Source organism: Phacochoerus africanus, chromosome 1 (genome assembly GCF_016906955.1).
Source record: "Phacochoerus africanus isolate WHEZ1 chromosome 1, ROS_Pafr_v1, whole genome shotgun sequence".
Lineage (NCBI taxonomy): Eukaryota > Metazoa > Chordata > Mammalia > Artiodactyla > Suidae > Phacochoerus > Phacochoerus africanus.
The window spans coordinates 47,725,186-47,751,955 of record NC_062544.1 but is presented as its reverse complement, the minus strand read 5'-3'; the positions used below and the strand labels follow the sequence as shown (position 1 = coordinate 47,751,955).

At 38.3% G+C, this 26,770-nt stretch overlaps 1 protein-coding gene across 1 annotated transcript in view; it reads left to right on the top strand.

The window, feature by feature from the left end:
• ITGA1 (integrin subunit alpha 1) overlaps nt 1-26,770 on the top strand; it is a 179,671-nt gene that overhangs the window by 139,392 nt on the left and 13,509 nt on the right. The window contains exons 16-26 of the mRNA XM_047763121.1: nt 3,588-3,754; nt 5,385-5,521; nt 8,147-8,257; nt 10,083-10,292; nt 12,615-12,695; nt 17,210-17,286; nt 18,570-18,659; nt 20,147-20,249; nt 24,311-24,424; nt 25,777-25,875; nt 26,035-26,139. Of these exons, the coding sequence (XP_047619077.1) occupies nt 3,588-3,754; nt 5,385-5,521; nt 8,147-8,257; nt 10,083-10,292; nt 12,615-12,695; nt 17,210-17,286; nt 18,570-18,659; nt 20,147-20,249; nt 24,311-24,424; nt 25,777-25,875; nt 26,035-26,139 (1,294 nt within the window). The remainder of the gene's footprint in view (nt 1-3,587; nt 3,755-5,384; nt 5,522-8,146; nt 8,258-10,082; nt 10,293-12,614; nt 12,696-17,209; nt 17,287-18,569; nt 18,660-20,146; nt 20,250-24,310; nt 24,425-25,776; nt 25,876-26,034; nt 26,140-26,770) is intronic.

Here is a 26,770-nt window from a genome sequence, read left to right as displayed (position 1 = left end):
ATGGTCAAATAAAAGCTGTACACTAAACTATACACAAACAGTAACTATTATGTTTAATTTTTTTTTTAATCTGTACAGCAGAGGGAAAGGAAAACTGAAAGGTGATGCCTAGGAAAGGAGACTGCTGGGCAGCAATGGCAGGAACAAAGAGTACATTTAGTTTTTATTTGAATTGTTAATCCTGGATTAATCATTATTTATTAAATTCACCCTCTTATATTAAACATTTATATTAATATATTAACCTCTATATTAACAGTATATTAATATAAATGTTAATATATAATATAAAACATAATATTAAACATTTATTTAATTCACCCTCATATTAAACATTTATATTCACCCTCTCGTATTAATATATGTTTTAAGGGCAATTTTTATTCTCCAGTTTTGTTCCAGGGCCTTTTTGCAAAGCCCCCAAAACTTATTTATAGCCTCTCCTGCCTCTAAACAAGGCTTTATCATTGATAGGCCAAATGACAGAGTTGGGTCCCTGTCATTGCTCAGCAAAATGGACTAAACCAGCAAACTGCAACATGAAGACCAAGATGTGCAATGCTGTAGGGGGGCTGAGAGTGGGTAGGGATGGCAGGTGATAAACAGGGGCCCACTCAGCTGTCAGGGAGGTACAGGAGCAGGTGGGAGGGTCCCATGCTATGGGTGGATAGAGCCGTAGATGCTGCGAAGAGCTGGGTGGGCAGAAAGGAGGTGCCGGGTGGGGAGTGGTCAAGGCAGCAGCATGACTGGAGAATCCAAGCTTCAGAGCCAGAAACTAAGCAAGCTCACTGGCTCATTAGTTGCTGGTGAAAGGGTAAACTGGTTGAAGCACAATAGCATGTGTTTGCCACTAAAATGTTAAAAAGCCTTTAAATATTCATCCTTTTTTTTTTTTTTTTAGGGCCACACCCAAGGCATATGGAAGTTCCCAGGCTAGGGGTTGAGTCGGAGCTACAGCTGCCAGCCTACACCACAGGTGCAGCAACTTGGGATCTGAGCCACATCTGTGACCTACACCACAGCTCACAGCAATGCAGATCCCCGAACCCTTGAGTGAGGCCAGAGATCAAAACTGCATCCTCATGGATACCAGCCAGATTCCTTTTCGATGTACCACAATGGGAACTCCCTAAATGTTCATACTTTTTAACAGGAAATTTACCTCCTAAAATTGTTAAAGATATCATATATGGTTAAAGATGTATGATCTTTAGAGTTTCAATGCTATAGGTAATAACTTTAAAAAAGAAATTAAGCTAAATATCCAATGATAAGGGATTGAATAAACTATGATTCATGCATATGTTGGAATAGTATAATGCCATTAAAAATAATTGTCTCTGAAAAATATAAACATTGGAAAGCTTTTCATTATAATTTGTTAAAGTATGTATGTTTCACATGTATATGGACTAGTGTGTGTACATGTACGCATATATGCATGTATATGTGCGTATCTGCGTGTGTCTCTCTCTCTCCCTTTCTCTCTATATATATATGTATATGCAGTCTTCTGCAAAGAAAAAAGTGCTAAGTGTACCAAATATGAATGGTGATTATTGCTAAGTGGTAGAATTATAATTAATTTATATTTTCTTTCTTTCCTTCATTATGTTTTCCTATTTTCTCTGGGTAAATTGTTTTAAAAGAAAAAAGAAAAGTAACCATAATTTTTCTTTTAAAACGCAAAAGCACAAGCAGGGACCTATGTATTCACAAGATACCTAGCTCTAGAGAGCCAGTCTGGTTATAAGGCAGAACCAGATAAACGTGTTCAACAATTATGCTGGCTTTTTTCTAAGACACTGATATCAGCCTCCATATACTCTCCTTGCCTAATTTTGGATGATCTGCTCTCACTTCAGATTAGTGGAAATCACTGGGCCTTGGAATTTGAAAAGACTGAGTTTAAATCCCAGTTTTGCCCTCTGAACAGCTTTTGACCTCAGACAAAATGCTTAATTTCTCAGAGCCTCAGTTATCTCACATATAAAACAGAGATAACAATACGTCTTGTTATGAAAGTTAACTTGAATTTAAATGAATAATAAACAGCACGTGAAGGAGTTCCCTTAGTGGCTCAGTGGTTAACGAACCCGACTAGAATCCATGAAAATGTGGGTTTAATCCCTGGCCTCGTTCAGTAGGTTAAGGATCCGGTGTTGCCTTGAGCTGTGGTGTAGGTCACAGATGCAGCTTGGATCCTGATTTGCTGTGGCTGTGGTGTAGGCTGGCAGCTGTTAGCTCCAATTCGACCCCTAGCCTGGAAACTTCCGTATGCTACAGGTACAGCCCTAAAAAGCAAAAAATAATAATAATAATTTAAAAATAAAATAAACAGTGTGTGAGCCTAGCACAGTGCTTCAAATGCTATTCTCCTTCCCAGAAACAGAGCAAGGCTGAAGCTACAAGAGCAACAGACAAGTACTATTGTGCAAAAGAAGTTGTCCAGGGGCCACTGGACTCCTTCCAGATTAGGAATAAACTGGAAGGTGCCAAAAATATTGTTTCAGTTCTGAGGTCACTCTTGGCCATTTGTTTTCATCGCTTTCTCCCTTTATTTATTTTTTCTTTTTAAAATATTTTATGGCCACCCCTGCAGCATATGGAATTTCCCGCACCAGCACTTGAATCCAAGCCACAGTGCCCGGGGGCCAGGGATTGAATCCGCATCTCTGCAGCAACCCGAGCTGCTAAAGTTGGATTCTTAACCCACTGCACCATGGTGGGAACACCTTCATCTCTTTTCTATTATGGGCAAAACTGATCTTTGGCCCATAAATTTTAGGGGATGAAAAATAATTTTCCCTCTACCCTTGTGAGTTCTTGGCTGTGGCTCCTGTTATAAAAGACAGATTAACAGGGGGGGAAAAAAAAACCCTCAGAAGTTTATTAACACATATACCTCACATATACATAGGAGATACCCAGGAGTAAATGAATAGCACCCCCCAGGTAGCTTAGAATTCACACTTTAAAATCATCCAAACAGGGAAAGGGGAGTGGAGTGTAGGCTCTTAGAGGAGGGTAATGATTTTTAGGATGAATAGTCTCTTAGAGGACTAGATGAAAGGTAAGATGGTTTATAACAAAGTTTTGGTGTGGCGTCCACTTCAGCCTCCTCCCTTATATAAGAGTCAATGTTTCCTGGTTGATGAAACTCCCAGAAAATGGATTTATGACAATAGAGTTCCTTTTGGGTGATCTGTCTTTAGGCAGATAAGGTGAGTTCAGAGAAAGCCTGTCCCATTGCTTGTTTTTTTAAGTGCCAACAGCTCAAAATAATCAATATACCAAAGTAGCAGTTTTGGGGGTGGCCTGAACTCCTAGAGTCATATTTTAGGGTAGTGTATTCTGCTACCCTTCAGAACCCAAAGCTTAATTGGTTCCAGAACAACCTGGGTGTCCTCAGAACGTCAGATGCAACCTCTTCTGTATCAAAGATTCCTGACAGAAAAGACACCCACGAGCCCACACTGCACACGAAGAAGAATCCTTTTGGATGCACTCAGTTCTCACTCCCAGAATGATGGTGTGCACTAAATGTAAAAATGTGTGACTGATCACCATTGCTTATGTGTTGGAAGGTCCCGGGACGTGGCTGTAGTCAAAGTGACCATGAATTTTGAACCCAATAAAGTGAATATTCAGAAGAAAAACTGCCATATGGAGGGGAAGGAAACAGTATGCATAAATGCCACCGTATGTTTTGATGTGAAATTGAAGTCCAAAGAAGACATGGTTTACGAAGCTGGTAAGTGTCCCATGTATAGAGGACTTTGGGGCCGAAGGACAATGTGTTGGCTCCAACCTGCTGAAATCCAGTAAGATATTTTATTTTCCTCAATGGTAAAAATCTGCATATCTGCCCCTCTGAACATGTTGAACACTGAAAAAAAATTCTATTGCAAAAGGAATAGGTTATGGAACCCAATAAATCCTGGAGCCGAAACTACATGCTTATATTTGGTGGCCTTCTATAGCTGAATTCCATATTTCCCCTCTGGCTCTCCTATGCATTCTGAACAATCTAGTGCTAATGACAGAGACATCGGTTCAGAGGCAGGGCTGGCAACTGGGCTCCCTCCAGTCAGACTGGTATTGCAGAAGACCTGAATGCCTTGCCACCCCCACCTTCCACCTGCCTGAGAGCCCTTTGCTCCAGCCAGAAGGGACCTCTGGTCTTTGAGTGTCAGAGTCCGTGGGTATTGTGAGGCACATCACGTCAGCCTGGGTATCCCCTCCTCCCTACACTCCACAGTTTCTAAAGCAGTTTTTAATGATAATGAAACATGTTGGAGTCAAAACTGTGAAGGCCATTGGCTGCTGAAGAGTGATTGACTCTGCCAACCAAATAGAAGTAGGAGAAAAACCATTGATCTTTAAAGTCTACCTTTCTTAGTTTGCTCTATATGTGCGTATTTATGATCTGCAATAGACCTCTGATGGGAAGATAAAAATGAGGTGTAGGAATGTAAAATAATGACTTTATATTTTCATATGCAACATTATTTGTCTTGTTCTTATATAGTAAGCAAGCTATCAAATAAGAAAGATTGTTGCCTTCATGGAAAGTATAAGGTTTAACTTTTCTTAATCCTGGTATGCTTAGTTTATTGAACTTACTTATTAAGCTTATTTTATTATATCCATTGAACATAGTTTAAAATGACATTATTTATTAAGTAGGTTAAGATGTCATTAATGGGGGAGTTCCTGTTGTGGAAATGAATCTGACTAGGAACCATGAGGTTGAGGGTTTGATCCCCGGCCTCCCTCAACAGGTTAAGGATCCAGTGTTGCCGTGAGCTGTGGTGTAGGTCACCGATGCGGCTCAGATCTGGCATTGCTGTGGTTCTGGTGTAGGCCAGCAGCTGTAGCTCCGATTAGACCCCTAGCCGGGGAAACTGCATGTGCTGCGGGTGCCGCCCTAAAAAAAAAAAAAAGACAAAAAAAAATTAAATTAAAAAAGTCATTAAGTATATTTTTGTCTCTACTGAAATACAACATAATATTCTAAGCAGGGCTCCAACATATCTAAACTTTAAAAAAAATTAAGTGAAAACTCAGTAAAATAGGCATGTTCAAGGAATGAGGTGATATGTAGGTATGTGTGTACATGCGTATTTATACATATGTACACATTTTAAGATAAGTGTAATTAAACATTAAAAGCCTTGTGAACTCAGAAAGCAGTTCTATAGATTTCCTGGAGGTTATTTTAATGACTGCAAATTGTACTACAGTAGTATGGATATGCTGACTAATAAAACTTTGTGAACTGCCCAAGAGAATTTTCTATAATGCTAATTTAATGAGCTAGATCATATGAAAATCACCCCAAATAAACATTTCTATCAATCATTCTTTTTTTATTTTTATAGATATGCAGTACCGTGTTACACTAGATTCTCTAAGGCAGATATCACGGAGTTTTTTCTCTGGAACTCAAGAGAGAAAGATTCAAAGAAACATCACAGTTCGAGAATCAGAATGCACTAAGCATTCCTTCTACATGTTGGCAAGTAAATCATATATAATAGCTGCCTTATTCCAGATCAAGAATAAAATATAGGTGTCATTTCAAGTCAACCAATCTTATTGTTTTGTTTCAAAGTGCATATCATGAATTAAACTTTGTTCACTTTTATCAGAAAATCATAGGTCCGATTTTCTAATTTCCAGACACATTTTATAAAATGTGTTTCATCTTCTCTATGAATGTTATCAGACATCCATGTATTACGGAACAGTAAAAGGCACAGTGAACCACTGGAGAAAGACCTTGTATCTCACTCATTTGTTCATCTCACTCATTCATTTATTCTTTCAACTGGAAACATTGGACTTTGGTGGGCATTGTCTGTTGATTGTGGATGAGTGGTTAAATGCCCTGAGGCGAAACTGTTGGGTCATATGTTTTCTGGGTCTGTTCTTATCCCCTGAACTAAGTTTCACTCTTTGACTTTAGAGTAAAGGGGAAAGATCTGATATTTTCTATCATCTGTAGACTTTATGGTACCTGTTTCTATTTTAGTGGATGAGGGAGTCTTGGAAAGCAAATTATTAATCTCTAGAGACACCTGGTAAGCTAGTTTGAACCATTTTAAAAGTATTTTATTGGGTCACTGTATGTGTGGGGAATATCCCCAACTAAGAGCAGGGATTTTGTAAACATTTTCTTAAAAATACATGATACTTTAAAAAAAGAAAAGAAAAATAGAATGGATGTATTGAGAAAACACTGATTTCAGTAATGGAGATGGAAGACTTAGAGATTGGAACATTGTCTTGGGATTTTACTTAGCGGGAAACACTAGAGGCCTTTTGTTTTCGGCCACACCCGTGATATATGTAAGTTCCCGGGCTAGGGATCAAATCCAAGACACAGCTGTGACCTACATCACAGCTTCGGCGACACAGAACCCTTTAACCCACTATGCTGCATCTTGGAATTTTAAAGGTCACAGGCTGATTTGCCCCCACCTCTGACTTAGTTCTGTATTCTTGAGGTATTCATGTTCCACATTTTTAAAGTATTATAGTCAGGGTCAGGATAGTGAAGGAAGACATGCATGCTGGCAAACCGTGCCTCTTCTTCCTCAGTGATTTTCAGGTTGACCTTACCCCATGACATATATCAAAATTGGCTTGTTATGTCAACATTGAAATCATTCTGTGATTAAAAAGTGAAAATGGAGCTATCTTCCTATTTGTTTCATCACAAACGAAGCTTTAGGAGTTAAAACTTGGATAAAATTTGAAAAGGCATGAAACCAGGGAGTTCCCATTGTGGCTCAGCCATATGAACCCAACTAGTATCCATGAAGGTATGGGTTTGATCCCTGGCTTTGCTCAGTGGGTTAAGGAACTGGTGTTGCTGTGAGCTGTGATATAGGTTGCAGATATGGCTCAGATCCTGCATTGCTGTGGCTGTGGTGTAGACTGGCTTAGGCAGCTCCATTTGGACCCTTAGCCTAGGAACTTCCATATGCTGCACATGCGTGTGTAAAGAGCAAAATAGTAATAATAGGAGTTCCCATTGTGGCTCAGGGGAAACAAATCCGACTAGGAACCATGAGGTTGCAGGTTCGATCCCTGGCCTTCCTCAGTGGGTTAAGGATCTGGCATTGCTGTGGCTATGGAGTAGGCCAGCAGCTGTAGTTCCAATTAGACCCCTAGCCTGGGAACCTCTATATGCCGTGGGTGCAGCCCTAAAAGGCAAAAAATAAAAATAAAAATAAAATAATAATAATAATACATAAAAAGCATGAAAATAGATTTGGCAGAGCCTCCACCCTGCTAAAAATCATTATAGTGTGTATTTCTCCAAAAATGTAGTATCTAGCTATGTAAAGGCACTTGTAGTAAAAGGAATGAACCGGTTTCAAAATTTCCAAAATTCCTCTGGATTTTAATAGATACATTTGTTCTGGAGTCAGGATGAAATCTACATCCCAGCTTGCCCACATTCTGAGTAATTTTGACAAAGTGGTTTAGTCTCTTAGAGGCTCGGTTTTTCAATCTGTGAAATAAAAAGACTATACTTATTATGCATCTTGGAGGATTGTTGAAGTATTCCTCAATAATGTATATAAAACATAATTCTGGGCATGCCATAAATGATGGCTGTCCCTGATGATAGTATAAACAATATTGACCACATCCACATTATTTTCATATCATTTTACATTATAAAATTTACAACTCAAGGTGTATATATATGTATATATATGAAATGCAACTCAATTTAAAGAAGGGTGGCTTTCCTGAAGTTGAGAGACTTCCCTAAAAGTATTACATAGTTATTTTTAGCTCAAGATCTCACAAGAAATGATGTTGTTATGTAAGTAGCTCAGACTGGTATATCCTGACATAGCCAAGGATGACATATCCATCATTCCAGCAGGCCTGTCTGAGAAGCTGGGCATGAATCATCTGGTCATAATCAGAAGTCTGCATTACAGCAGTGTCCCTTGTCAAAGTAGAAAGTTCATGTCAAGCAAAAGCCTGATCAAGTCATATGTCAATGAGATGTACAAGAATGTCCAGTGAGCCTGACCCATGGGGGCAGAGACGGAAGCCAAAACAACATCAGAACCAGTAAATACAATACCAATGACATATTTTATGTTTTGACCTCTAGGACAAGCATGACTTTCGGGACTCTGTGAGAATAACTGTGGATTTTAATCTTACTGATCCAGAAAATGGACCTGTTCTTGATGATTCTCTACCAAATTCAGTACATGAATATGTAAGTTGGAATTTTTTTAAATCAGAATATGTATTTGAATATATTAGGAAAAAAAACCTGGAACATATAAGCAGATGCACAATGCAAGCCTCTATCAATCAATCATTCAAAGAAAGAATTAGATTCCTCTAGACTTTTCTCAATTCTCCTAACCTCCTGTTGTTGGTGTTTAAACGAACTTATATATGACACCTATTTTTCTCTCTCCTGAATTGAGGACCAAAGGAAAGAAAGACATGGATTGGCCAGTTGAAACTCCCTTTGTTATTAACCAACACTGGATTGCAGGGCATAGTTTAGGTTTATTGGGTGTCCCCCTCCAGAGTCAGGCTTAAACTATAGGTAACTAAACAGGTCATTAGCAGTTCTCAGCAGTCTCAGGCCAGGGTGGTCTGAGGTCCCACCTTGTAAAACTTGCAGAACAGAACCAGAGACGTAGATGTGTGCTTCCCACGCTCACCACTGCCCAAGAGGGCAGAAGAAACAGGAAGGGACTAAGCTGTATTTACCTAGTTTCTTCTCCCAAATTTGCCATCCACTGTCCCACCCCTGAGAAAGAGCGAATGAGTGGTTCAAAGGTTGGAGTCACAAGTGTCCTACCAATGGAGAAAACAGTAGGGATGGGAAATTAGTTTTCCCCCTGTACCTGTCTTCTGTTTTCCCTTCCTTCCTTCCCAATGTCTGTATTGAGTGTCTTATATGTATCAGGCGTCAGAGATTACAGTCTAACCTAAGCAACAGGTATTAGGTAGTAATTAAAACACATGTCCTGGAGGAGAACTTCCGAGCTCCACAGCATCGTCTGCTAGACTGACATGTCGAAGGGCACTCCCTGGAATTTATGACATTGAAGTTGACACCTGAAGCCTAGGGAGATTTTTCATCCTATTAGAAAAGTGGAGGGAGCAGTGTCTCAGGCAGAGGGACATGTGCAAAGATTCTAAGGCATAAAAAGGAACCAAGCTGAACTCACTAGTGTGGCTGAGGCTGCAGAGCAAGAGTGGAAGATGATGTGGGATGAGGGAGGCGTAGGCAGGAGCCAGAGTATCAGGACTTGGGGCCAATGCACAGATTTTAAGCTTTTTAGAAGATCTGGGGAATGCTATTGATGGCTGTAAGGGGTTCTATGATCGTGCTGGATTTGTATTTTTTTAAGGACTACTTCAACTTCAAGGTGGAGAATGATTGGAGGGAATCAGGAGTGGGTGAGGGAGACCAGTCAGGAAGCTGTTGCTTGAGCTCGGGTAGGAAATAAGAAGGGCTGGACTCGAGGTGGTGGTGGAAATAGAGAGGTGAGAAGAGGTGTGGGAAATACTTAGGTAGAGTGGACAGTTCTTGGTGATGGATTGGATGAGGGGGAGGGGCTTAATGAAGAAGAGTCAAGGGAAGCTCCCAGTTCTGCAGCTTGAGCATTTTCTACCCTCTTGACCAAGCGCTATTAGGATCCTAAGTGTTGGCTTCTTTTAAATAGAAAATTTCATATCAGAGATGAGCGCTACAGCGTTCTCCCATAGCCTTGGGTCTGAGAGTACCTGACTTTTTTGAAACTGTTCTACTCTAGCAGACTCAAGCCAGTGAAAACATCTGTGAAAATGATGCATTCCTCAAAGGACTAGAAGGACTTATAACCAACAGTAAAATATTATCCATTTCCCCTATAAATTATAGGAACAAATATAAAAATTCCTTTTGATTTCTGCAGCGAAATCTGTCCTAGGATTTGCTTAACATTTTGGCAATATGTCCTCTCTTTTAGCAAGTTCATAGGTAATTTTCAGTAATGCCTAGCTGAATTTTGCAAAACACTTTTCTGTGACCATTTCAGATTCCCTTTGCCAAAGATTGTGGCAACAAGGAAAAATGTATCTCGGACCTCGCCCTGAACGTATCCACCACAGAAGATGGCCTGCTTATTGTCAGGTCCCACAATGATAAGTTCAATGTTAGCCTCACAGTCAAAAATAAGAAGGACAGTGCCTACAACACCAGAACCATAGTGAATTATTCTCCAAATCTGATTTTTTCAGGAATTGAGGTAAACTTTTTGTTTTATATTTATTTATTCATGTAATAATCATTCATTGAACCTACATTCATACTGCTGAGCTGTTATTATTTCATTGATTTTATAAGAATAGAAAGCATTTTTAGAACATTAGTATTTACTAATGGAAAGGACCAAGCTTTTTTGGGAAAGCTTTCATTCTGATATGATTCTTAGAGATGTATGACTCTTCTTGGATTCAATATGAGGAAAGGATCGCTGAGATACCAAAACTATATGTGTCACAGAAGCCTTTACCACTGAAATTGAGACTGAGTCAAGGAAAAAATGACATAACACTCAAAGTCAAAACAGTTTAAAAGAAGTGCAGAGGGAGTAATACACGTGGTGAAAAACAACAGAAAATTTACATGCAGAAAAATCAAGATACCACTCCCCACTTCCTCTACAAAATCCTTATGTTGGCAAGAGAGTTGTATTAAGTGACTGTGTCTCACTGTTAAGACAGAAGTTTTTTATTTGTTTATTTTTTGTCTTTTGTCTTTTTTAGGGCCACACCCACAACATATGGAGGTTCCCAGGCTAGGGGTCTAATCAGAGCTGATGCTGACAGCCTACGCCAGAACAACAGCAATGCCAGATCTGAGCTGCATCCGTGACCTACACCACAGCTCACGGCAACACTAGATCCTCAACCCACTGAGCAAGGCCAGGGATGGAACCTCATGGTTCCTAGGAGGATTTGATTCTGCTGCGTCACGACAGGAACTCCAGAGTTTTTATTATTTTGGCAATAACATACAGCTGCATAAGATGATCTATCAAGATTAATTAATATTTCCAAACTTGAACTTTGCTTTTAATTCTGATTTCTGAGTGGATTCCCCTGCATTACAATTCTATATAAATTTATACAAATGAGTAGTATATATGATACCTATTAAAAACCAATATACTTATTATATATATTAAAACTTTGTCTAGTTTCTATCAGTTCAGATTTTCACTGATATTTCTCTTCATTTATTAGGATATCACTTAGGAACATGAAACTAAGCTTTAAAACATGTCCTATATTTCTGGCACATATTTTAGATTCAGTAAAGCATTTTAATAGAAAATTCAAATGTACAGGAGTCCCCATTGTGGCTGAGTGGAAACGAATCTGACTAGCATCAGTGAGGACACAAGTTCAATCCCTGGCCTCGCTCAGTGGTTGAGGATCTGGCATTGCCGTGGCCTGTGGTGTAGGTTGCAGACGCAGCTCAGATATGGCATTGCTGTGGTTGTGGCTGTGGCTAGCAGCTGTTAGCTCGAATTCAACCCCTAGCCTGGGAACCTCCACATGCTGCAAGTGTGGCCCTAAAAAGACCAAAAAAAAAAAAAAAAAGTCCAAATGTACAAAGGATTCTGGGAAAATGTTACTACTGAACTTTTCTCAGAGAAGGGGAACTATATTAAAATCATTATCTCTCCTTCAAATGACTTCATGGCCTTGGCAGAAGGGTAGAGCCATGAAATCAACAAGGCTTCTTTCCTACTTCTATTAACAACAACAATAGTTACAATAGTAATGTCAGGCTTTTCTTGAGTCATATGATGGGCCAGGCACTGTTCTATAGCCTCTACTTATTTAATTCTGATTAATTCTTTTGCAGGCAGGTATTATTGTACAACAGAGATTCTAAGATAAACCCGGTTTTTTTCCACACTTTAACATTTCTGTAATGGCATTTTACAATTAATATGTTTACTTAATAGGCTGCATTGTCGTTTCCTTCTTATTGGTATATAAAATATTGGTGCATATTCAAGGGCATTTCCAATTTGATGAGTTAGAGTTTGACTAAACTGACTTCACAGAAAATCAGACCCAGCGAGGTGAGAAGTCCTGACAAGGCTAAAGCTCCCAGTGGTGGAGTCAGACTTTAAATCCTGGTCATCCCAACTCAGAGTTCAAGCCCTTAGCCACTCCTCCACTGACCACTATTCACCGTGGGCTTCCATGCAGCTGTCCAGTATGTGTGGCTTATTTGCGGCAGCCACCTAATCGCCCTGTGAGATAGATGCTGTTGGCACTCGCGTTTTTCAGCAGAAGATCTAGGCAGGCTTGTGTGACGTACATCCCCAAAGTTAAGGATGCCTTTATCCTACAGCCGTCCTTAACACCAGCAATGTTTTCATGTTGCCGTGGGTTGGGAGACAGGTGATCCCAGAATGCTGTGACTCTCCCCACTATCCTGAGTAACAGAGCTTAGCAAGGCAGAGTCTAAGGCACAGCTAGGAAAATTCTAGAAAACCAAGCTCAAGTATTTCACCTGTGTGTCTGCTCTGTTTACTTTCTCTTCCTAGGATATCCAGAAAGACAGTTGTGAATCCAATCATAACATCACATGTAAAGTTGGATACCCTTTCCTGAGAAAAGGAGAAGTGGTAAGCAAATTATAGAAAATACATGTGGCAATTGGATACGAAAAATAATATTCTCTAAGCCAAATATATAAATCCTTCTAATGGCAGTTTAGGGTGATGTAGATGAAGTACACGGAATTCAAAATCTTGAGATTTTTAGAATCAAAAGGCAATTATTGCATCAGTCAAACTCAAACCGCAAGACAAAATTTAAAATCTATACTAAATAGCTTTCTTATAAAATGGAGCTGGGAAATTTTGGTTGAAGTCTCCTATGCAATAGGCTTTTCCAGCTTACAGGAAAAAGAATCTCTCAAACCAGTTGGTTTAGAACTTTGTATAGGAACTCTACTTTCATTTCTTTTTCTTTTTTCAGTAATAACCTCACTGAGATATGATTCACACACCATATGATTCACTCACGTAAAATGTGCAATTCAAGAGTTCCCATTGTGGAGTTCCCGTCGTGGCTCAGTGGTTAATGAATCCAACTAGGAACCATGAGGTTGCGGGTTCGATCCCTGGCCTTGCTCAGTGGGTTAAGGATCTAGCGTTGCCATGAGCTGCGGTGTAGGCTGCAGACGTGGCTCGGATCCCGAGTTGCTGTGGCTCTGGTGTAGGCCCGTGGCTACAGCTCCGATTGGACCCCTAGCCTGGGAACCTCCATATGCCATGAGAGTGGCCCAAGAAATGGCAAAAAGACAAAAAGACAAAAAAAAAAAAAAAAAAGAGTTCCCATTGTGACTCAGCAGCAACAAACCCAAATAGTATCCATGAGAAAGCAGGTTTGATCCCAGGCCTCACTCAGTGAGTTAAGGATCTGGTGTTGCTGTGAGTTGTGTCGTAGGTTGCAGAGGCAGCTCAAATCCAGCGTTGCTGTGGCTCTGGTGTAGGCAGGCAGCTGTAGCTCTGATTTGACCGCTGGCCTAGGACCTTCCATGTGCTGTGTGGGTTCGGCCCTAAAAAGATAATCAATCAGTCAATAAAATGTACAATTCAGGGAGTTCCCTGGTGGTCTAGTGATTAGGATTTGTTATTTTACTGCTGCCACCTGGTTCAATCCCTGATCTAGGAACTGAGATCTCACATCAAGCTGCTGCATGCTGCAGCCACAAAAAAAAAAAAAAAAAAATTTGTAATTCAGTGGGTTTTAGTATATACACCAAATTGTGAATTGTGCAACCATCAACACAATCAGTCTTAGAACATTTTCACCCAGGCAACCACTAACCTACTTTCTTTCTCTATGGATTTGCCTATTCTGACATTTCATACAAATGGAATCATACAATATGCAGTATTTTGTGACTGGATTTTTTCACTTAGCATAATGTTTTCAAGGTTTATCCATTTATCAGTAATTCGCTTTTTTATTTCCAAATAATATTCCATTTTGTGGCTATATCATATTTTATTTATTCATTTATCAGTTGATGAGCATTTAGGTTGTTTCCACTTTTTTGTCTACTGTAAATAATATTGCTAAGAATATTTGTGTATAGGAGTTCCCGTCGTGGCTCAGTGGTTAACGAATCTGACTAGGAACCATGAGGTTGCGGGTTCGATCCCTGGCCTTGCTCAGTGGGTTAAGGATCCGGTGTTGCTGTGAGCTGTGGTGTAGGTTTCAGACACGGCTCAGATTCTGCATTGCTGTGGCTCTGGCGTAGGCCAGTGGCTACAGCTCCGATTGGACCCCTAGCCTGGGAACTTCTATATGCCGCAGGAGCAGCCCAAGAAATGGAAAAAAGACCAAAAAAAAAGAATATTTGTGTACAGTTTTGGTGTGGACTCATGTTTTCAGTTCTCTTGGGTATAAACTTAGGGTTGCAATTGCTGGATTGCGTGGTAACTACGTGCAACATTTTGGGGAACCGCAAAACTGTTTTCCAAAGTGGCTGTGCCCTTTTGCATTCCTACCAACAGTGTACCAGCTTTCCAATTTTTATGCATTTTTCACTCCCTGTATTTTTTATTATAACCATCCTAGTGGGTGTGGAGTAGTATCTCATTGTGGGGTTTTTTTTCTTGTTTTTTGTTTTTTTGTTTTGCTTTTCAGGCCGCACCCATGGCATATGGAAGTTCCCAGGCTAGGGGTCAAATCGAAGCTACAGCTGCTGGCCTACACCTCAGCCACAGCAATGCCAGATCTTCAACCCACTGAGCAAGCCCAGGGATCAAACCCATGTTGTCATGGATGCTAGTCAGATTCGTTTCCACTAAGCCACGACGGGAACTCCTAAAATAAGAAGATACTTTACTTGACTTAGACTTAAATTTAAAAAAGAAAAATACTCTCCCTGTATTTATTTCAACTTCCTTACACTATAATATTTTTTAAGACTTCAAAATAGATCCCTAATGTCTTTAACACACATACTAAAAAGTTGATAAACACTGGCTCGAACATCTGGAAATGGCAGATGTCTATCAAGTCCTAAATGATAGATCATCTATAATGACATCTTTTAGCTCTTCTTTTCGCAAATGATAATTCAAAAAGGCCTTTTACCTTATCACATGTGGCCTGGCTACTAGCGATGCAGAAAACTATGAATCACAGTAATTATCATTAAATTCAATAAATCTTTTCTATGTCTATTTTAGCTTATGGAACCAACTAGATGTACCAATTTTCTTTTGGTACCCCATCATGAAGTCTGCTTCTTGACTATCCCAAATGAAATATGTTGTGAAATTGCATTTCATCCCTACAAATCTATAAAATACATATCACTTCTGAAAAAACTATACCCATAATTCCTCTACTTTGACATGGAAATAAGAAACGTCAATTCACGTCTACTCCTTTGGCCACTTTAATTAATTATGGATTTATCTCTATTTCCTAAGGAATAATGTTGTTCCTTGTATTATATCCTAATCATTGGAAACATTAATTAAAATCTTAATTTCTTAACTATTTCTTCCTCTCTTTCACAATTTCTTTTTTTTTTCTTTTTTTTCTTTTTTTTGACTTTTTGCCTTTTTGCCTTTTTGCCTTTTCTAGGGCTGCTCCCGCGGCATATGGAAGATCCCAGGCTAGGGGTCCAATCGGAGCTGTAGCCACCGGCCTACACCAGAGCCACAGCAACTCGGAATCCGAGCCACTTCTGCAGCCTACACCGCAGCTCACAGCAACGCCGGATCCTTAACCCACTGAGCAAGGTCAGGGGTCGAACCCACAACCTCATGGTTCCTAGTAGGATTCGTTAACCACTGAGCCACGACGGGAACTCCAACTTTTGAACTTTCTTGATGGTTAGAATAAAAGTGTAAATCAGAGTGTCTCATTATCATCAATAGAGAGATGGAAAGATAATGTGCAAGTAGGTTTTACCTGGGCTTTATACTTAGAATATATTTCTAATGTGCAGTGTGAGCATTTCAGGATCCAATGAATATGCATAGACAGCTTCTTCAGCCCCACTTCTCTACTAGTCTCTCCCCTCTCTGAAGACTCAGCAGGAATGCCAAGACAAATGTCCAGGCCAGTCAGAGGGCCAAGGACAGTCAGGGAAAGAGTGCACGGAGAGACTTGGGTGACTTGACCACCCAATAAAGCTTCTACTGGAATTGTGGTTACAATTTCAAAGCAAGAAGAAAACTGCAGCATTGCAGATTCTTAGAAGAACTACTTCTCATTTTAATGTAACTCAAAAAACATGTGGGAGAAGAAAATACAAAAGAAAATTCTACACATAATAGGGTCCAACCACGCAAATCTGAAGACCCATGAATTCTAGTCATCTCTTCTATAAATGGTGCCTAAACTGATTAAAAGAGCTTTAAGTATCATACCTTGTCCTGTCTAGCACTTAATCACAAAGATAGAATTTTAGGTGGTATTTATCAGTTGTACATGTTGTACTATCAATTTTGCTGGACCAAATTCCAAAACACCTCAGCACAAACTAAGATTAGCTTGAAAATCAGCAATTGGGCTGGTTAAGTATTGTTATGAGGCCTCTTGGACTAAAATTATGCTGATGACGTATTTCTTCAAATGAGTGATCTAGGTTTTGGTTTCCCTGTGGCGTTTATGAAGAGCCATGAATTATATGATTCATGTGCTCAGGCAGAGTTTCTGGAAAGTGAGTTACCTGTATCAGAATGTCAGTAAAACAAAAACACTCTCCCATTTTTTAGTTATTGTTTTAACTATGGAATTTGTAAGCAAAACTCACGGCTTTTTAAAATTATGATTATTATAGTTTATTCTAAATACCAAGACTTTTGTTTTGTTTTATAGTGTTTTTGTTATTCCTTGACGATCTACAACATTTTTGCACTATCATATCACAGGAACCAAGAATGTTTTCCCCTGTTTTATAAAGAATATACATAGTTGGTTACTGGTACTTGAAGTTTCTGTTTTAAAGAGGCTTTGATTATGACCATTTCATAATTACATTATTTATGATTGTGACCTGGAAACCTATGTTAATATAATCAAATGTCATTTATATAATTAATATTTTAATCAAAGCAAACATTCTACTTCTTTATCTGTTACTAAAGGCATTTTTATTTTATAGGTAACATTCAAAATATTATTTCAGTTTAACACATCTTATCTCATGGAAAATGTGGTCATTCATTTAAGTGCAACAAGGTTGGTTTATATGTGTGCATGAGTGTCTGTGTATGCATGTATATGATTTCTTTCTTGTACTTATAATATTTTGTTTTGTAGACTCACTGGAACTTCTTACAGCTTTTATAGGATCAGTAGATGTAGAAGACAGTAAACCCCTTTGTTTCACAAAAACATTGTTGTTAATAATTAGCAAAATAAAAAAATTTTCATTTAATAGAAATAGATTAAACCATTGGTTCTATGAACTATAAAAGATGTTGTAACACATCACTTATATCTGCTATATTGCATTTAAATTCATTAAAAATTGTATAGACTCTGCTAATTTAAAAACGTTTCCTGGTTACCCGTCAAGTTTCAATGGAATTATTAGAGGGACTTAGTTTTAATGATACATTTTTATTAATAAATTTTATTCAAAGCAGTCAAAGCTTCTGAAAGATGGTGTGGAATATACAAACTAAAAATAGCAAAGTCTAGTAAAGAAATTGATAATAATAATGAAAATTAATACTTTTTGAGTCTTGCCTACATCCTAGGCACAATGTTAAGCATTTTATACTTATTGCTCATTTATCATCATTTATTAATAAGTTAATGATAAAATCCCCATTTCATAGCTAAAGAAACTAAAGCACAAAGAAATGAAATAACTTTTCCCAAACTGAGTCAAAGTACATGAACAATCCCATGATCTCTGGCCCCAGAGCCAGTGTTGGTAACTACTATATCACTTGTACATGATTTTTATTTAATACAGGAGAGAATGAGGTATGTGTATGCATTTACTGAAATGATAACTCAGATCAGTGGGCGGGGGAGTCAATGATCAACAGATAATATAGGCATCAAGTCTAAAGCAAGTCGAAAAGAGAAAGATTTTAGATTCACTCTGCTGTGTGATCCTAAGTCATGTCTCTTTACAAAGGCCGCGTCCGTGATAAATAAGGATCACCTGTGTGATCTGTATTAAAAACCACGAATTCATGAATCCTAACTTGGACCTTCTAAATCCATATTTTTCTAGGAGAGAAGCCTAAAAATCTGTGTATTTAACTATCGACCCAAGGATACTTATCATTATTGAGAAAACTTGTACTAGTTCAGTGTGGTTTTCAACCCCTGCTGCACTTCACAGTCCCCTGTGGATCTCTGATCTCCCACTCCACACAGAACTTTTTTAAAAAAATCAACAATTCCATTCTTTTGGTGCTTTGATTTAGTCACCAAATGCTTAGAAACATCTCTAAAGAGTCCATGGGTTAATGATTTCTCCGACTGTGCTCTATGTTTTCTAGTGACAGTGAAGAGCCGCCTGAAGCCCTTTTTGATAATGAAGTAAACATTTCTGTTCCCGTGAAATATGAAGCTGGGCTACAGTTTTACAGGTAGGCGCACCCCACAATCTTATGGTGATGCCTTTCTATTGACCCAGTGGTTCTCAGGTTGTGGTCTCAGGCCAAGGGCGTCAGAATCACCTGGGAGCAGATTAGAGCCACCGATTCTCTGTCCCTACCCCCCAGACCTACTGAATCAGAAATTCTCGGGCTGAGGCCTAGAAAACTATATTAACCCTTTCAGGTGATTCTCATGTGCTCTAAAGTTTGAGAAAAAGCATCCTCAGTAATCTAAAAGGTGAGTACCAGTGAGTGATTACCAGATTGCATTAGCAGTCCAGTCTTCACTCCTAAACGCAAGCTGTGGATCCAGAGATCCTTCACAAGAGGCAATGCTCTTAGAGGTCCCTAGTGAACTTCTTGGCTCTCATTCTTATTGTGTTGGATCTAATCTGGACATGCAAGATTAAATCAATGTTCCTTGACAAGAGCTATTTATTTCTTCCATTATTCATAAACTGTCCTTTTTCCTAAGAACCTCTGATCTAGCCAAATACCAATTATGGTGGCAAACTTGCATAAGGAGGAATCCAAGCTTTTGCTAAATAAATACGTGACATGTACAAAAAAGTACAAGAATCTGTGGCAAGTTTAGTCTAAGAGTCTTATCACTTTTTTAATTTATTGTCTTTTACTGGTGATAGACCATAAAAATGAGAGGATTATAAGATAAACAAGTAGACTTTGCTTATATTTCTTAGCCTTTAAATTCTATTGGCTACTTTCTACCTTGCTGCTTCCACTTCTGTTGAAGTACACTGACTTTTCCTAAGAATTTTTCATTTATTTAAAATCAGATTAAGGGGAGTTCCCTAGTAGCCTAGGTTAAGGATTTGGCCTTGTCACTGCTGTGGCTCGGGTTCAGTCCCTGGCCCGGGAAATTCTGCATGCTGCAAGTGCAGCCCAAAAAAGTCAAATTTTGGAAAGCATATAAATATGTTTTGTCTTCTCTTAACTAAAGTGCTGCTTTTCAATATGTTTATATTATATTTCATTCTACCAACTTCATCCAAAGAACATGAGAATTTTTATGGAAAAGATTGAATTTTTAAGTTTAGCCATAAATGTAGGACTTTAAATTGTGAAAAAGTAACACATTTTTAAATCTATTTAAATTCAGCACTATTAAAAAATCCAAGTTTTAACCTGACTATTCACTAAGTGTAAATGATATTAGTGAATTCATAGAAACTTTTCACTTGGTAACAATGAAACTTTTACTTTAAAAACTATACATATTTTAGTATTTTAAGGTGAAATAAGCATCAGTGACTATTGAATTAAATTGTAATCTTTCTGACCTTCCTCAAAGATTTAACTTTAGGTTTCAGGGTAAAAGAATTTGCCTTTGCTTTGAAATCTCTATAAGTATTTTTTGTAGAATTACCTAACATGAAGAAAAAAAAAAAAGAATGAGGTCAAGTAAAAATTAAACTTTGTTGTGTTTTACTTTTCTTTTTCTAATTAATTCTTTTAAGCTCTGCAAGTGAATACCATATTTCAATTGCGGCAAATGAAACAGTTCCTGAAGTTATTAGTTCTACCGAGGACATTGGAAATGAAATTAATATCTTCTACTTGGTAAGAAAATATCTCTATATTAGTGTTGTAAAAGAGTTATTTATGAGTTTCTAAGTTAAATAAAAGTATTAACAGACACAAAGAAACATGTTGGTTCAACAGTTAATCCTGGAATTCCCATTGTAACTCAGCAGGTTAAAAACCCAGCTAGTATCCACGAGGATGCAGGTCCATCCATCCCTGGCCTCACTAAGTGTGTTAAGGATCTGGCATTGCTGCAAGTGTAGTGTAGGTCAAAGATGTGGCTGGGATCCAGCGTTGCTATGGCGTTGGCCAGGCACTTCAGCTCTGATTCGACCCCATATGCTGCAAGTGTGACCTTAAAAAGGAAAAAACAAAACAAAAACGAAAAACAGTTAATTTTTACATTCCAACATATTTTTCTTTATAATTTCCCTAATTTAAAGTAATTTTATTTAATTATGCTTCAAAGCAACTTTAGAGACCTAAGTCTCTAATTTTCTGATAAGACACAATTAATTAGAAGGACTTCCTAGAAAAAATAAACTAGGGAACCAGGTAGACACTACCTATCAACCCGTAGACTTTATTTGCATTTATTTTTTGTAGTATGGCTGAGAAAAAGCACTTTTTTAAAATAACATGACTGTTTAATTTCTTTTTTCTTTTTTTTTTTTTTTTGTCTTTTCTAGGGCCACACCTGTGGCATACGGAGGTTCCCAGGCTAGGGGTCTAATTGGAGCTGTAGCCGCCAGCCTATGCCACCTCCACAGCAACAAGGGATCCAAGCTGCATCTGCAACCTACACCACAGCTCATGGCAACACCAGATCCTTAATGTACTGAGTGAGGCCAGGGATCGAACCTTCAACCTCAAGGTTTCTAGTCAGATTCGTTAACCACTGAGCCACAACGGGAACTCTGCATGACTGTTTCAGAAATTGATTATTTCAGATTGTCTTGGTAATAATTTTTTTACTCAACAAATAAATTTGTATCTTATTCTGCTCCTTGCTACCTGTCATGTGTATTATGTCATAACTTACTGATGTTCCTACTATTTCCTCCTTAAATGATGTTTTCTACTATAACCTTTATTTTGCCTTTTAAACCATTCATAACAAACTTTTCCTGACCACTATAGTAAACAGTTATGGAGTTGAGCCAGATTGTCATTTTAGGTAATGCCTATTTACAGACACAGAACCGAATTAATGTTATTCAAGTAAAATAGAATCTAATTCAAATGATTTAAATCTATATTCAAAATTACGGAATAATATAAATTAAAGTAGGTGAAGATGCTCTCAATCTCTTTGGGAATTGCCATCGAGGGAAGAGGAAATTCTCTACCAACGTGGAAATAAATGAATACTCTCAAGGACATTTCATTGTTTTTATTTGTGCCCTTTGCTGAAATGCCTACAACAATTTATACCTAGGAAGTTAGTATGGATGTCAGTCACTCTGCAACTGGGATAAATTGTTGAGATTTAGGCTACCAGATTTTTCTAGTCCCATTAGCTTTTCCTGGACTAGTGAATTCAGCAAACAACAAGGAAAAAAAGGAAAGAAAGAAAAAAAAGGGGAAGGAAGAAAGAAAGAAAGGAAGGAAGGAAAGAGGAGAGGGAGGGAATCTGAATGTTATAGAACTTCATGAATTGTCACTTCTTCTAAGGGTCTAGACTCAAAACAGGTACTCTCAAACTATTCAAAGTAATGTTAATATAAATAACATCGTTAAGAATATCTCTAAGGAGTTGCTATGGTGGCACAGCAGGTTAAGAATCCAGCGTTGTCACTGCAGTGGCTCAGCCCACTGCTGTGGTGAGGGTTCAGTTCCTGGCTCAGGAACTTCTGCATGCTGTGGGTTACCCAGTAATTTTACTGCTAGAAATTTACCTTAGGAAATTATTGGTGGCACAAACAGATTTATGCCCAAAGATACTCTTAGCAATGCTATTTATAGTAGCTTAAAAATTAAAACCTGGGCATAATCTAAAAGCTTAACAACATGAATTTGCTTAATTTATTATATAGTTATTACATAGGGAGACAGCTGTTATAGTAGTTTAGAGAACACTTTCTGGAGTTAAATTTATGCTATCTATCAGCTCTTTGACCTAGGAAGTTCTTTATTCTCATTTAAACCATATTTCCTCATAGATAGAACAGGAATAATAAGAGAATCTACCTCATAGGACTGTTAACTGGGTCAAAGCAATAATGCAAGTAAGAAAATTAGCACAGTGCATAGAAAAATCAGCAATAAATACTGGTGTTGTGATTGTCATTAGTGGCTAATAAAAATCATATTCTGAAAGAATCTCTTAGGTTTATGAGAAGATGCCATGACATAATAAATTTAACAAATAGAACACCAAATTTCGTATTTTACAAGATACAGATTTTATGAAATGTGCATATACGCTAGTATAAAAAGTAATTTGTACAGTAAGATGTTACCAATGTAGTAGAATTATAGGAAACTTTCTGACTTTCAGTATTTTCCAATATTTCTATAAGGAACTTATAGAAACTTTTTTCCTTTTTCTTTTAAGGGCGGCACTGTGGCATATGGAAGTTCCCAGGATGGTCAAATCGCCGTTGCAGCTGCCAGCCTACACCACAGCCACAGCAATGCCAGATCCAAGCCACATCTGTGACCTACACCACAGCAACGCTGGATCCTTAACGCACTGATTGAGACCAGGGATTAAACCCGCATCCTCATGGATACTGCGTTGAGTTCTTAACCCTCTGAGCCACAATGGGGACTGCAGGAATGTTGGGTTTTTTTAATCAGAAAGAATAAATGTGCATTACAGAATATATAATTTATGACTGAATATCAAGATACAGATGGAATTAGACTGGGAAGCCATGCCAGGCAAGCCCAGGGCATGTTCCAAAAGGAAGGTAAGCGTCAAGGAGCATGGTTAAGACACCAAGCATGGCTGATCAGGAATCTCTAGAATTTCAAGATTAAAGGATGCATTTAATCTTCAACCACAAAAAAACAGCTCCAGATCTGAGTAGCTCTCAGTCTACAAGGCTCAGGTAGGTCAGCTCAATTTCCTGGGATCTGTCTCTATAGATTAAGAAGCACCTGCTTGCCTAAGGATTCAGCTCAGGGAAGCCAAGGAAAAGGCTGAGGGCCTGGAGAAGGGGGCCCCACAGCTCCTGGTTGCCCCAAGTCAGTTGCACCTCTTCTGAGCAGGGGAGGACTTCTGAGCAGAGAATCCAGCTTCCTGCTGAACTTCACCCTGCCCCACCTTCCTCCCCTGTGAGCTACACTCACCGTTTGTGGCATGATGTGATGTTATGTGATAATTTTAAATTAGTGGGTAAAAGAGATGGGGATTGAGAGAAGAGTCAGTCTCCCTCTCAAGGGACTGAATTAACAACAGCCAGTGACACAAAAACCCTAGCTGTGAAGGGAGAGGATTTTGAAGGGAAGCAGACAGGGGCCTGTTTTGCCTGTACTGGGGCACCAGATCCCATCTAGCTGGGGTGAGAAATGATTTTGTAGGCTTGGGGAATTCCAGCAAGCTGGGTTGAGACAAACAAAAATATGCTCACCTGTTCTGAATGAATCATGTCCATATTCTCCTTCCTTACTACCTCTAAAGACTGGTATGTTGGAAAGAATGATAAGCATAGCAAACTAACAAAAAAACTAGCTCTAATTTTGGGAAGATGAAGGCACAATATTGCAGCTGATGCATATGGCCACTGATCATTAAACAGCTTTATTTTTTGCTTGTTTAATCATGCCAATTCTATGGACAGTGCCATAACCTTTTGCATTCGTTTTGGGATTCAAAATATTAACCCAACTTAATTCATCAATTAAGAACTAGAATCCTGGCGTTCCCTTGTGGTGCAGTGGGTTGGAAGTCCAGTGTTTTCACTGGAGCAGCTCAGGTTGCTGCTGGGGCATGAGTTTGATCCCTGGCCTGAGAACATAAACATGCTGCGGGTCCAGCCAAAACAATAACAACAACAACAACAACAAACCTACCAAAATCCTATATAATACAGAAAGAATGCTGTTTTAAAAGGAAGAAAGGATTACATTTCTTTTTTTTTCCCCTGTAGATTAGAAAAAGTGGGCAGTTTCCAATGCCCAAACTTAAGCTGTCAATTTCATTCCCCAACATGACATCAGATGGTTTTCCGGTATTGTACCTGAGTGGATGGTCATCTTCTGATGTAAGTCAGTGCCTTGGAGTTATGTCTTTATGTTATCTTCTTCAATTTGTGTCTAAAGTGTTTTGTTTTGCGTGCCACTTGCAATAAAGAGCTTTTACCCAAGTAATATGGAGAGGCATTTAGAAAATTATACTAGTAGTAGTAGTATAGTAGTGACTTCCACTGGTTATTTAGTAGATATACTGGTTCCTTACTGCTGCTGTGTAACAAAGTACCCAATACCAATAGGCTAAAAACAACAGAAGTTTATTCTCTTGCAGCTGAGAAGGCAAGAAGTCTTAAAGTCAAGACTTCTTCATTGCTCCTAAGCACACACAGCTTTACCCAAGACAGTACAATACTACCTGCTCATTCCAAATAATAGCAATATCACACCCCCTTTGTACCTATAGCACTGAATGAGTCTATATGGTAGTTTATTGTTATGGGTTAGCCTCTAAAACATAGAAAATCACAGTAAGTATTGACTTCATGCATGATTTCAGCATTTGACAATCTCTTCTCTGCAGAGATTTTAAGTTATTTTCAGAAATCAAGAAATAGCAACAGTGGTAGTTGGCTTGTAATGTTTAAATGTTTTCCTAAGGGCAAGGAAAACCTAAACCTATAGCATTTACTTTTAATCCAAAAAAGCAGGTTTGTGGGAATCTAGAAAACAATAAAATTAGACTTATCCTACTATTTATGAACATTCATCCATATTACCTTTTATCAGTAGAGAGTTCTAGAGAAGCAAAAGGTTTATTAGATTAAGTCTAGAAAAACAATTCAAGAACCAGCTCTCGTAAAAACATGGCGTTTTAACATCTATAGGGCTGCTTTCTTACATCTTCCTCCCACATAGACTAAGTGTCTTACCCTGGTGTATAGAGACTCCAAAAATATTATTGGATGAATACAGGCAAAAGTCCCTCCCTGGATGTTTTGGTTTGTTTATTATATAAACCATGATATGAGCCAACATATTACCTAACAAATGCTAATCCTTTTTTTTTCCCTCCATGGAGTTTAATTTTTCTTCAATTTTGTGGGACTCTACAAACTAGTTTTTGATGAAAACAAATTAATGAGTGTATTATTTATGTAAGAGTTCTACCAGCATCCTTCCTTTTCTGTAACAACCTCACTGTTATCTACTGCAATTCAAAATGGCATGGTCACAGTAATTATTATCTGGGGTAAGGGCATATGGCTGGTGCAGAATAGTTACTTCCATGTTGCACACTTGTGAAGATGGATCTTTCATGTGTGGCAGATGACTGTCATTCACAAAAGCTTCCTATTCTTGCCACAAGCCATTTTTCCCTCTGACATTGGCATTATCTGATAAAAGAAATATTTTTATTTCTTAGAATGCACACTGCAGACCCAGTAGCCTTCAGGATCCCTTCGGTATCAACTCTGGGAATAAGATGACTATATCCAAAGATCTTAAACGAGGCACCATGCAGGTAAATTAAAATTCCCAAGACAAGTGCTCATTTTACTTCATGCTTTCCAAGTGAATAAACTCAACATCAACCTACAAATAACTATCTTATCGACTATCTTAATATACTATATTAAGATATGGCAAGAATACTAATTTGTACCTCTGGGCATTTAAATAGGACTGCAGAACATGTAAATTTGCTACCATCACGTGTAATCTGATTCCTTCTGACATGAACCAAGTGAATGTTTCGCTTATCTTATGGAAACCAACTTTTATAAAAGTAAGTGATTATGCTGTTCTCTGCGATAATTGAACACTGTAAATAAATATTTGTTCATCACTTAGTAAAAGCAAAGCAGAGTGCTTTGGTAGAAAGAACCCAAGACTAGAAGCCTGAAGAAATGCGGCCCACGCCCCAGCTCTACTAAACCAGCTATTTGGGTTTCGTTTTTCCTTGTCTGTTAGTAACTAAGTTATCTCCAAGGTCCTCTTTCATGTGTATGCTTTTCTTTAAGTCTCTCTTGTTCTTTTCCTTTGCATTTCAACAGGTAAACACCAAAGTTTGTATAATACCAAAGTTGCACTTACCTTAAAACTTTAGAACTCGGTTAAAGGACAGTTATAGACAATCCTTGACACCATTAACAAAAAGTAGAGCTAACGTGTATGGTAGACTCATTGTATTAGATCAGACTACCTGTCTGTTTTGGAGGATATTTTTAATTCCTAATAAAATCAAATCCATCTGACAATCAGCTACTTTAAAATTTAATCTTCTCTATATTATATTACTCTCTTAGAAGTATTTTTTAATTATATGAAATTTCCACTTTGGGGTTTGCTTGTATTAAGTTGCTGTTTTCCTAAGTCACAGATTATTGAATATTGGCAATTTCATGTTTAATCCTAAA